Genomic DNA, 12,779 nt, shown 5'->3' with positions numbered 1-12,779 from the left:
GGCGAAAAACAGACTTCACTGTTGGAATCAGCGTCCAAAACTGTACACATGGACCAGTTTTTATGAAAATCTAAGGGGGTCCCCCTTCGCCCCAAAAAAAACTTTGAATGCCTCTAGGGGCCAAAGTATAATATGTGGCGAAAAACAGACCTCACCATTGGAATCAGCGTCCAAAACTGTACCCATGGACCAGTTTTTATGAAAATCTAAGGGGGTCCCCCTTCGCCCAAAAAAAAACTTTGAATGCCTCTAGGGGCCAAAGTATAATATGTGGCGAAAAACAGACTTCACCATTGGAATCAGCGTCCAAAACTGTACCCATGGACCAGTTTTTATGAAAATCTAAGGGGTCCCCCTTCCCCCAAAAAACTTTGAATGCCTCTAGGGGCCAAAGTATAATATGTGGCGAAAAACAGACTTCACCGTTGGAATCAGCGTCCAAAACTGTACACATGGACCAGTTTTTATGACAATCTAAGGGGGTCCCCCTTCGCCCCAAAAAAACTTTGAATGCCTCTAGGGGCCAAAGTATAATATGTGGCGAAAAACAGACTTCACCATTGGAATCAGCGTCCAAAACTGTACCCATGGACCAGTTTTTATGAAAATCTAAGGGGGTCCGAATGTGATTCTGAAAGTGAATCTGAATCTGAGGCTGTCTTGACAGACGTAATCTTTCCGTGCTCTCACTGGGTGACTTCGATTTTTCACGGGCGGCGTGAAAAAATATTTGAATTAAATGTCACATTTGAATAGCCTGAATTATACGCTGCTTGCACAACTATAAAGGACGTTATTGTATCGAGAGTACATGAACCTCCAGGCTCCACGAATCAAACTATTAAAACAGTTACATTAAAGGCGCCTTTAATGTAACTGTTTTAATAGTTTGATTCGTGGAGCCTGGAGGTTCATGTACTCTCGATACAATACTTGTCCATTTATAACTACAAAGGACGTTATGTTTCAATTCATTTAAATCTTACAGTGACCTATCGGTTTCCCCTACTCCCTGTAACTCGTGCAAACACTCACCGTTTCGTCACTTACTGACAGAGAGCTTTATCGAAAAGTCGAGTATGCGCCGTTACAACACGAAGCGACTGGCAGCCGATTCTAAGGTTCCTTCGAGGTCAGGTCCAGATTGATAGGGTAGGGGACCAGTTTTTCGTGAGTAGGTACTTCCCTAAACATGTAGGGCTGCAATTTTGACCATATTGTGTTTTTCATGTTCAGCTGCGTCGAGCATTATGCTTTAATTTGTAACGATTCCCTGGCACGGAGGGCGTTACGAAGTTGCAACGTCTTGTAGTGTACCGTACAGGGGTTCACTTTTGACGTCATAAGTCCGTGACCTGGCCTGAAAATACGGATGGTGTCAAAGGATACGGCCTGAAGCTGATCGGGCCTGTAAGTCACGTATGCTCGCTTTCACTCAGCCCCTATCGCTTATGCACTCCGATCAACTCAGCGAAAAACAGTCAGGTGGCATCCACTCGGCCACCTGTCCGTGCTTCTATCCTCAGGATACTGAAATCCTTCTCCTCCACGCCACAACCCCCTTCCGGGCTGGGCAGGCAACTTGATCTCATGCGGGCTGCTCCCTTGGAGCGGCACCGCTGCTCCTGAGGGAGCGCACCCCGTAGCCGGGTGCAGTGAGTGCCTTGGGGCTGGGTGGCCTGTCCTCTGGACAGGCTCAGCCCCGGCGACTCACTAGGGTGCCTGCCCAGACCAATGTCTCCCCCTAATTCCTATCATCCTTCCGGCTCTGCAATGGTCTCGTCAGACCGAAAGGGCCTAACCCAACAAAACAAAACAAACAAATCCACTCGGTCGGGAAGGGTTCCGATCTTGGAATGGTCGGATAACGGTCTCAAAACAAATGCCATCCACTGCTTTAACCCTCGCCCGTAAACGGCGATCTGCCACCTTCGCCCATGCAGGGGGGGGGGGGGGTTGGTGCGACCCCCCCTTGGCGTTTGAAAACGAAGCGTCGTAGAGCTTAGCGGAAAAGACCATCGGATTGCTCTCGCCGAGATCTCGCGATTGGTGGTATATTTTTTGGTCCTAGGTCAACATTTGACCTACTTTTGACCGGTCAAAGGTCAAATTTTCGGAAAAATAGACTTTTTTCAACTTTCCGCGGCGATTGCGGCAAAACGGTGGGAGATATCGACTTGAAACCTTCACTATCGTGTTCCTTGATCAATTCTCTATCGTTTGGTATGTATTTCGTTTCCCTAGCTCTAAAAATGGCGCGTTGGGAGCGCCGGAAATCGGCAAGGTCACAGTCGGCGGCAGAAATTCGAAAAATCAAAATTTAAATTTTTGAAATCTGATTTCATTTTTGGATTTGGGAGGTCCATTTGCTCCCTATAGAAGCTAATATTGCTGCATATTCCCATTGAGGTGACAAGAATTAGCAAAATAGTGGTTCGGGCGCTTTTCAAAAATAGTACCGGACGCTGTTCCTCTTGTGACGTCATAGCTCCGTGACCTGACCTGACCCGGTCAAGTTTCTTATACCATATGATAGCCAATACTTGCCCCAATATGCATGGGAAGTTTCATCACGATCCATCAACCGATGTCCGTACCACCGGCAGAAAACCTCGGGCGTTGGCACTCAGTTTGTGAAAATCCGGCCGGAGGCTGTTCCCTTTGTGACGTCATAACTCCGTGACCTGACATGACCCGGTCAAATTTTTTTTTATCAAAAGATGCGCAAGGTTTGCCCCATAAGGTACCCAAAATTTGGCGGCGCTGCGCGCCGCCGTTTTTACACTATTTCCGAAAAACCTCAGGGGGGGGGGGTTGCACCAACCCCCCCCCTACATGGGCGAGGGTTAAGAACACATCCAACAGAGCTAGACTGTCTCGAGAGGTTAACTGCTCATTTTGTCCAGACTCGCAAGTAATTACCATCCTTCAGTTCTTCAGCCGAAGACATCGCTGGTCAGGAGGGGTGTATGACCATGTACCGTGCCGTCCATTCTCCTAGGATTTCTGAATGTGAGATTGACACCATCTCACTTCGCTGAGTGCTAACATCGTCATGGACCTGAGCAGAGCTCCATTTTGTCTTTGAATCCACGCAAACATCGTTGTTGAGTTTCGATTCGCTTCGTTCTATTCGAAGATTCGTTTCCTCTTAAAATGTACCAACAGCAGGCACAAGACAAAGTCCCCGGCCGTTTAAAAGCAAGGTAACTAATATGTGCCTATGTCTTTATGTCTGTACCATGAGGAAGCACCCCCTTACTGGGATATGAGTTAAGACTCTTTTTTAGAAATCTGGAGCGTATGGCATAGTAATGCCTTTCATTACAGTTAATAAACGCTAAAGAAAACCACCGTCATCATGAAACCAAACATACCAATCAGGATCTCGTTTCTATATTTTTTCAGGTAAAAAATGAAATGGTATTGCACAGTTATTCATGCCCAATGTTTCTATTCATTCAGATGGGGCGTAATTCAGTCCACAGCAAATTGGCACAGCAAGTGTAAAGTCCCAGCAAATATAACCTCTATGTGCTCACTGCACTCATGCCCCATACAATGCCCCATACATACGTGATACCCACTACTGACTGGCCCATATATGTCTTATCAAGTTCACGACCCAGCGTCCTGTCAGCACCTGTCCATTGACTCCTCCCTGGCACATGAGACCGACCGATTGTGTGTGTCCCACGCCGCTGACCGGGCCGGCGCGGTCAGATCTTCAGCTCTGCGGAGCCCTCCAGCTGTCCCTGGTACAGGCTCAGCACCGGCGCCACCTCCTCAGACAGAAACTGAGACACCTGGAGGAGGACAGCGGGAGAAGCGGGCGTCAGACCACGTGACAAGGACCATCAGATCACACTGGTGGGACCGGACGGAATGTCAGACAACAATGTTAGGACAGGAGGGACCGTCAGGCCAGGACGGGAGGGACCATCCAGACCGCACTGGTAGGACGGGACCGTCAGACCACACCGATAGGACGGACCATCAGACCACACCGATAAGACGGACCGTCAGATCACACCGATAAGACACACAGTCAAGACGGTCAAGACAAACAAGTCCGGAGTTGGGAGGGGCCGCCGGGCGGTCTGGTCAGCAAATATACATATCGCTCTCCAACCGACACTGGGCTCTCTCCTAGCCGATTCTCGACTCTTTCCCCAGCTGACTCCAGTCGCGTCCCTCCCCAGCCGATTCCCTGGGAAGTGGGTACCCCCTCCCCTGCCACCGCCGGTACTCGAAGTCGCTCTCACCTGCTGTTCGGCTCGGCCGGTGAACGAGGCCGGGTCCAGCAGACTGTCCAGCCGAGCGTGCACCGGCGCAAAGTAGTCCGACTGGCGCAGCCGGCTGACCAGGTCGTTATCGAGACCCTCCTGTTTGACCCGGTCTCCGGCCGCCTGCGAAAGCACCCGCAGCTGCTCGTGGCACTCCTGAGGGAGGGACGGGATCCGGTCACGCCTCTAACAATACCCGGTCGAGCTGCTCGTGGTACAAGAGCAGCTCTAACTTGTCCGTCGGGCAGACTCGCAGTCTCAATCACCTACCCGCTGGCTCCCAACCACAGGGGCCCGCGTTCCCACTGACTTGTCTGTCGGACAGCGGGGTACACAGTTTCACTGACCTGTCTGTCGGCGCCCTCCTTGACCATGGCCATGATGATGTTCTCGGCGGCCATGAAGGGCAGCTCCTGCTGCACGTGGCGCTCGATGACGCGCGGGTAGACCACCAGTCCCTCGCAGATGTTCTGCAGCGTCATCAGTACACCGTCCGCCGACAGAAACGCCTCCGAGAGCGTGATCCGGCTGGTAGCGGGAGCCCGGGGCAGCAGGGGTCAGAGAGGTCAGTGTGAGGTAAGAGAGAGGTCAACAAGGGGTCACAGGCACAGCAGGTGACAGGGGATCAGCGAGGGGTCAGTGTGGAGAGAGAGAGAGAGAGAGAGAGAGAGAGAGAGAGAGAGAGAGAGAGAGAGAGAGAGAGAGAGAGAGAGAGAGAGAGAGAGAGAGATGGAGATGGAGATGGAGATGGAGATGGAGATGGAGATGGAGATGGAGATGGAGATGGAGATGGAGATGGAGATGGAGATGGAGATGGAGATGGAGATGGAGATGGAGATGGAGATGGAGATGGAGATGGAGGCCGAGACAGAGATGGAGATGGAGACAGAGACAAACACAGAGCGGGGCAACCGTTGGCCGTTCGTACGTACCGGTTGGCCGAGTCGTCCAGAGTGCGCTCCATCCACTGGGTGGCGGCCGTCTGAAGTGCGTTGGACGGCAGAGTCATCAGGTGGCGGGCCAGCGCGCAGCACCGCTCCGATCTGGCACGGGGAGGACACATCGCCGTCACAGTGAGACACCGAACAGTGCCACAGCGTGACATATGGACAAACTCGGCGTCAGTGGCAGTCCATCGGTTCGATTAAGCATCCAAATCTCTGAGGGTTCTCATCCGCGACGTCGCTGATCCAAGTCAACCCTCCACCCTCCCTGGCAGCTGGAGACGGCGCACCGAAAAAGCGTCTGTCCAGTTTAGCCCCTCACGCCATCGGCCACCCATGAGTAAAGCGGGACTCCTCGTGAAGGGGAGCACCGAACTCTGGGGTTTCCGCTTCCCCCTTCCCCGAAGAGGGAGGGGGATCAGGGTACCAACCTCATGGGGTTCCGTTTGTAAGGCATCGCTGATGAGCCGATCTGAGACTTCTCGAAGGGCTCTTCTAGCTCCTTCATGCTGGCCAGTAGCCGGATGTCGGTACACATCTGGGAATGGAGCCGCTCGGTCAGCGCATGGTCCCAGTCACCAGCTCACGGCCCACGGATACCATCTCACGGACAATGGATACCAGATCACGGACAGTCGGAGGTCAGTCCACATCTAGGAAAGGGTGTCGCTCGGTCATCACACGGTCCGCCTCGCCAGCTCATCGACAGCCGGCCCAAAATGCCGTCAAAAAGATGCAAAAGTCCGATCCGGTTCAGTCCTGTCGGATTTTTACCAGAATTCTGTCCAGACAGAGACCGTGCCGTAATCTGATCCTGACCGTTTGGGTGCCTCAGCTTTGGTCTGTCTGTCTACCCCCTGGCAGTGCCCGTGCAGTGTGGCTTGACCCACTAGCGGTGTAACTTTCTATATGTATGGGGGTGCAGGTGCACCCCCATCCCCTGAAAGTGCACCCCCATCACGTCAAAGTGCACCCCCATAGGCTAAGCGGCGCACCACACGCCGCCCGACACCGATAAGCTCTTGAGCAGATGGCGAGGGTGATTTCCCGGCTACATTCCGTCTCGTGACCGGCGTCGTGATGCTTGCGGGCTTGGGAAGCGTCCAGTCGTATCGTCCCCCCAAAATGGGTGAAAGGGGCACCCCGGCAAAAGCGGGACTTTCTCAGCAAAAGTGGAGCGCCCGAGGCAGAAGTCGGGCACCTCCAACGTAGGTTGGGATCGTCAAGCATAAGACTGGCGCCCCAGCGGAGGAAAGGCGCCCCTAGTAGGAATGAGGCACCTCAAGCATGGATTCGCCCAGTAGAAGAGCTTCCTCAGTAGAACACGGGCGACTCCAGCAGAAAGGGGCGCCTCACCAGAAGAGGGGTGCCCTAGCCCCTAGCAGAAGAAGGACACCCCAGCAGAAAGGGGGCGCCCCACCAGAAGAGGGATGCTTCCAGAAGAAGAGAGGCACTCCAATATAAATGGGGCACCTCAAGCAAAAGTTGGGCTCGTCCAGCAGTAGTGGGGCGCCCCCAGAAGAAGAGGAGCGCTCCCAGCAGAAAGGGGCGCCACACCAGAAAGGGGCGCCCTACTGGGAGAGGGATGCCTAAAAAAGAGAGGCGCCCTAATACAAAAGGGGCACCTGGAGCAAAAGTTGGGCTCGTCCAGCAGCAGTGGGGCCGGGGGCGCCCCCAGCAGAGGTGGTGGGACGCCTTTAGCAAAAATAGGGCATACCCGGCAAGGGAAATGTCAGACTCCAGCAGAAAAGTGAAACCCCAGCAGAGGAGGAGCGCCAATCAGAAGTAAGTCTCGCCGAGCAGAATGAGGGGTGACCTCAGCAGGAGAGAGGGAGAGGCGACCCCAGCAGTAGAAGGGCGCCCAATGAAAAAGGTGATTCCAGCAAAAGTGGGTCTCGCCAGTCGACGAGCATAAAAAGGGCAACCCAATTCTATAAGAGGTTGGAATAAAAAAGTAAAATGTCATTCGTTATAAATTCAATTGATTGATTGATATTCGTGCAAACGAATTCAATTTTATTTCATAATACCCAACTTTGTACCAATGGACTCATCTGCATCCATAGGCGTCACCAGAGATTTTCGGTTGGGGGGGGGGACAAAATCCAATTTGGTCTTTAATCATGCCTTTCTATAGTCATTACTTACACGTTTTATATGTCACTCGACGCGCCATGGCGCGCGAGGAATGCAATGGTGATGCAGTTTTTCCTCTAGCTATGAAATGTAGAAAGTATTTTTTTTTTAGGATTTCCTGGGCAAAATCAGTTACGTCAGTTAAAAACGCATTACCCGTTACGTTAGTTTAGCAGGGTAGAGCCTATTAATGGGAAGGATACAATGGGTCTGTAGGGCCCCTCCCCCTCCCTCCCTCGGACGGGTCCGTGCAAATGATCCCAAACCTTATCCAGAAAAAAGAGTTGCAAATGATCCAGGGAATCGGTTCGCCCTTCTAAAAATCCATATTCTAGCATGCTCAGTTTCCGTGATGGATTTATCACGACTCGAATCCGACCCCGGCTTCCAAAACCGACTTCGACTCCGGTCAGAGCTGTCGACTCCGACCGACTCCGACCCCGACCTCGCAGCCCTGCTCAGAGGCACACGTGGCCCCTCTATGATAAGGCCCGTGTAGGTCTTCATAGGCCTGTCGTAAGGATGGTCATCAAAGTCGAAAGGGCCCTCAGAGACTACCATGGGTCCGCCCCTTGCACACCGATGGACCCTCAGAAGCCAATATGGGGCTGTTGAGACCGGCGGAGGCCCTTAAAAGGACTGCCAAAGTGGCTCTCAAAGATTTGCGCCCGAGCCTTCAGAATCAGCGGTGGAAGATCGTAGTGGTGTTCATAAGTGCCGGCCTGAGGGCCCTCAGAGGTCAGTTTGGGTCCCTCGGAAGCTAGCGTGGGATCCCTTCTTAGAGTTCAGTGGGACTTTTTAGGAGCCTACGCACGGCCCTCGTTAGCCCTGTGGTACTTTAACGGCACTTGAACATGTCACAGACCTTTGGCCAGAGTCGGAAACGACCCCAACCCAACCCCGAATTTTTCGAGCTAGGTCTTGACACTAAAATTTCGTGTCAGCGTGCTAGACTGGTGAAACCCGAGTGTAAAATTCAGCTAACACCAGCTAAGACATGGATTGAATCGAAGTTTTGATATGTTCGAATCTGGAGTCGAAGTCCTGAATGTTTTGGCGACTCTCACTCCGACTCTGGCTGGGACTCAAGACTCCAACTGATTTTGACTTCACAGCCATTCTTCAAAACTACCCCCACTTCTTGCCGACCCCAAAATCTCATCGGATCTGCATCGATCTCAGGGGGTGCCCGGTTGAAGGTTGGGGGGGGGCAAGCTGCCCCGCTTGCCCCCCCCCCCCCGTGGCGACGCTAATGGTCTTGACACTAAAATTTCGTGTCAGCGTAGGTACTAGACGGACCCGGTCTCTGCGCGTGGACGGAGCGCTGCTCCCGAGAGGAGGTAAGGGGGTCGCTCCCAGCTCCACAACAGTGTTGAAAACCGAGTGTAAAATTCAGCTAACACCAGCCAAGACATGGATTGAATGAAAGTTATGATACGTTCGAGCCTGGAGTCAAAGTCCTGAAAATGTTGGCGACTCTCACTCCGACTCTGGTTGGGACTCGCGACTCCAACCGATTTTGACTTTACAGCCATTCATGAAAACTACCCCCATTTTTTTGCCGACCCCAAAATCTTATCGGGTCTGCATTGATCTCAGGGGGTGCCCGGTCGGGGGGGGGGGCAAGCTGCCCCGCTTGTCCCCCGTGGCGACGCTAATGTATAATGTATGCACCATCTATGCACCTTGGAAGCGCCCCTATCCTCATTGAAGGTCGCCCCCATCACCAAGTGCACCCCCATCTCAAAAGCAAAAGTTACACCCCTGTGACCCAGTGTTCCAAAATTTGTTGTTTTGGGTGGGAAACGACATCCAAATGAATATCATTTCACACTCTCACCTCCAATTTTGAAGAGCAATTTTCCACTCCCAATATTACGAAGAAAAAGCATTAGCGTGGATAATCGTTGTACATCTCATATTTTATCACGCATTGATAAAAATTAATGCTATCGATCTTTTCCCATCTTTCTGGGCCTCACCTTGGCCAGCAATTTTCCACTCTTATCCCCATTTTTGAAAAGCAATTTCTTCTCTGACACCCAAGCCAAAATGCAATTTTGGGACACTGGCTTGACCCCAACTGAGAGCCCAGCCAGACCTGACGAACCCTGGCCTCTGCGCGGTGGACGAACCCGGATCCCCCCCCCCCCCCCACCACCACCATCTCTAACTGACCTTGTGTGCGGTGGCGCCGAGAGCGGCCAGCGCCTGCACCACCTGGACGTCCACTTTACGCGGGTACGTCTGACCGCAGATGGTGTAGCACGAGCTGAACCCGGCCAGCTCAGTGACCCGACGGTCCAGCCGCTGCACCTTGTCGTGGTCGCCTGCCGACCGACAGAGCTCCGGTCAGCTCAGCCCCAGTTGGGCCTGGCCAGGTCGGGACAGACCCCGTCACTGCAGGTCAGTTCAGCGCCAGTCCGGTCACGTCAACAAGGTTCGGTCAGAGCAGGTTATCACGGGCTAGCTCAGCTGGGGCCGTGCTCAGGATAGGTCGGGTCGGATCGGGTCGGGTCGGGTCGGGCTAGGACAGGTCGAGTCAGGTCAGGTCGGGTCAGTTGGGGGTGAGGTTGGGTCCAGTCCGTTCAGGTTAGCTCAGATCAGGGCAGTTCGGGTAAGGAAAAGTTCGGACTGGCTCAGGTCAGTTCGGGTCAGCTCGGTCAGGCTAGGTCAAGCAAAGTCAGCCAGCATCGCCAATGGACACTGACAGGCCTATCCACCACCCATGACAAGGCGGTACCCCCTCCCCTGTCCCGATCACCGCGGTACGCGCCGGGAGTCGCCAATCTGAGCTGCTCCCGCCACTCCCCCTCCCCCCGGCCCGCTCACCGTCCAACAGCTGCAGGAACGAGGCCTGCGTGCCGGTGGTGCCCTTGACGCCGCGGAAGCGCAGCTGGCTCCGCAGCTGGCGCAGCGCCGCCTCGTCCTGCAGCAGGTCCTGCAGCCACAGGCAGGCGCGCTTGCCGACCGTGGTCAGCTGGGCCGGCTGCAGGTGCGTGAAACCCAGTGTGGGCAGCGCGGCGTGCCGCTCGGCGAACGCGGCCAGCCTCTGCAGGCAGCGCGCCAGCCGCGGCAGCAGGATGTCCAGGCCGTCCCGCAGCACCAGCAGGTCCTGGTAGCCGGGCGGACCGTCAGACAGATGGGAAGGCAGACGGGACTGCTCGTCAGGCGGATCAGACGGTGGGGCATGACGGACCGTCACACAAACCGGACGGACCGTCAGACAGACAGACCGAACGGTGGGACGGTGCCATGTGCCTCTCAGACACAAATGTACTATTACAAACCTAAAACCTCTCACACTCGCCAGGTTCTATGGTCTGGCCCTCTCCAGACGACCAGCGTTTGACAGCAGAGCACCTACCATGCCGTGAACACACGTCATCCGCACATTTAGAGCTCACCGCTGATTGCCCTGTGGTTCGCCCCCCCCCCCCCCCCCGCCTGCTCCTCCGGCCCGGCCGCACTTGGTTCCGCTCCTCGACTTCGTATCCCCTCCCGTTCCCCCTGCCGATACGTACCGTGTTGTCGCCCACAAAACATGAGGTGGCGCCCAGGTGAATGACGCCGGCCGCCTGCGGACACGCCGCCGCGAACGTGTGCACGTGCGCCATGACGTCGTGCCGCACGCGTCGCTCGTGCTCGGCGGCGGCGGCCAGGTCGACGTCGTCCAGGTGGGCGGCCATCTCCTCCAGCTGGGCGTCAGTGATCGGCAGACCCAGCTCCTGGAGACGCCACGGCGGCAGTTAACACACAGCTCACCAGTACAGCCGTGGGTCACAGAGGTATCACATGGGCTAGCAGTAATATGACCCTTCCTGTTTTATGCTTTACATAGCCAGTTACCTTCTCTGCAGATTGAATGTACCTCTGCTGCTTAACCCAACCAATGTTTGACAGACAAGGAAAATGTTTATGGCTTTACTACATCATTTTTCTATTTTTGCAGCTTACCTTTTCTGCTTGAGCAAGATAGAGCCAAAGCTTTCTCCAGGTTGAAAACTTCTTCTGGTCACTAAAGTTGTAATTCATCTCAGGTGATGTGTACCGTGAGGCCAGTGGTGACTGGTATGTCTTGCTGATGTCCCTCTCCATGGTGTCACTGATATCACAAAGCAGCTAGGGAGCTGAAATTAGGAAGCTTAGTTAGGATATTTTATTTTCCAGCCTCTTTTATATATCTCAATACATAAATCTGAGGTGAATACAGAATATGGCAGCCCAAAATGACTCTTAACTTTTTGATGTAGGTATCAACCTTGGGCCTTGGGGTCCTGACTGTGGTAGCTGTGTCAATGTTAGGAGATTTATACATTGTTTGTTCCCTTTGTAGTGAATCCCTTCTTTTTATCAGGGATGCGGAGCCATGAAAATTTCAGACAGCTTTGGCTCCGGCTCCAGCTTCGGAGAAATAATATCGGCTCCTGCTCCGGCTCCGCCGGGCAAAAATGTGCCGTCTCCACACCCCTGCTTTTTATCCTAATCATGTACTCAAGCTCAACATAAATGCATTGAATCGGTTTTGTTCATAGGTCAACACTCTGAGCAGTGTTGACCCTCAAAAACCATACCATAACTTTTCAAATAGCGTCACATGCGAAGTCACAGCACCTGCTACAGCTGCAATTGCACGCATAATTTGCATACAGTAAAAATACACACTATTCGCAACTCCCTTTAACTTTCCCTTTTTTAAATCTTTTTCCCTTTTTACTGGACTGTAAGCTCAAACTATCAAAATGATAAAAGAACTCAAGGAAACATGTTGACGAAAAGTTTAGTTTAGTGATTATTGAATCAGAGTGGCTTCCAGTAGCTCATCTGTGTTACTAAGAACACATAGCAATAACGGCGAAGCTCCGACCTATAAATCTATACCAATCTTGAGTATTGACACGATCTAATGAAAATGTTTCTCAAAATGCTAAATTACATTGAAAAACCGGCACAGACAACACTCACCGCACTCACAACGCCGAGAAAAAAACGTCATGCCGCTATCGTATCAGTTGCGCCATATAAGCAACAAATGGCAGCATATGGTAGCTGGGGGAAAAGACCGAAAACCCTTTAGAACCGCAACGAAATGGTCAGCGCTCGGTATAGAACCAAGGTGGAGAGTAGAGACCGTTCCCTATCCCTGCTTCTATCCTGAGGATGCTGAAATCCTTCTCCTCCACACCGCAACCCCCTCCGGCCTGGAAGCGGACAGGCAACTTTATCTCATGTGGGCTGCTCCCTTGGAGCGGCTCCGCTGCTCCCGAGGGAACGCACCCCGTAGCCGGGTGCAGCGAGTACCTTGGGGCTGGTCGGCCTGTCCTTCGGGATGGGCTCAGCCCCGGTGACTTACTGGGGTGCCTGCCCAGACCAATGTCTCCTAATTCCTATCATCCTTCCGGCTCTGAAATGG

At 53.2% G+C, this 12,779-nt stretch overlaps 1 protein-coding gene across 3 annotated transcripts; it reads right to left on the bottom strand.

The window, feature by feature from the left end:
* Window positions 1–3,380: 3,380 nt before the first annotated feature.
* LOC122386150 (adenylosuccinate lyase-like) lies at window positions 3,381–12,360 on the bottom strand. Of its 3 annotated transcripts, none has more exons than XM_043375063.1 (10): window positions 12,332–12,360; window positions 11,324–11,496; window positions 10,891–11,094; window positions 10,199–10,481; window positions 9,545–9,696; window positions 5,662–5,768; window positions 5,219–5,329; window positions 4,634–4,814; window positions 4,266–4,442; window positions 3,381–3,806 (listed from the first exon to the last, which is right to left on the bottom strand). In XM_043375063.1, exons 2-10 carry the CDS (start codon window positions 11,462–11,464, stop codon window positions 3,720–3,722), a joined length of 1,443 nt encoding a protein of 480 aa, XP_043230998.1. In that variant the 5' UTR covers window positions 11,465–11,496; window positions 12,332–12,360; the 3' UTR covers window positions 3,381–3,719. The 3 variants fall into 3 exon arrangements, with proteins under 3 accessions (XP_043230998.1, XP_043230996.1, XP_043230997.1); XM_043375061.1 differs by having other exon boundaries at window positions 12,303–12,343; XM_043375062.1 differs by lacking the exon at window positions 12,332–12,360 and adding an exon at window positions 12,234–12,307.
* Window positions 12,361–12,779: the final 419 nt, after the last annotated feature.

The sequence above is a fragment of the Amphibalanus amphitrite genome, unplaced genomic scaffold (assembly GCF_019059575.1).
Source record: "Amphibalanus amphitrite isolate SeventyFive unplaced genomic scaffold, NRLGWU_Aamphi_draft 000241F_arrow, whole genome shotgun sequence".
Classification (NCBI taxonomy): domain Eukaryota; kingdom Metazoa; phylum Arthropoda; class Thecostraca; order Balanomorpha; family Balanidae; genus Amphibalanus; species Amphibalanus amphitrite.
Note: the sequence above shows the minus strand (reverse complement) of the source record. Positions and strands in the feature narration are given on the sequence as shown.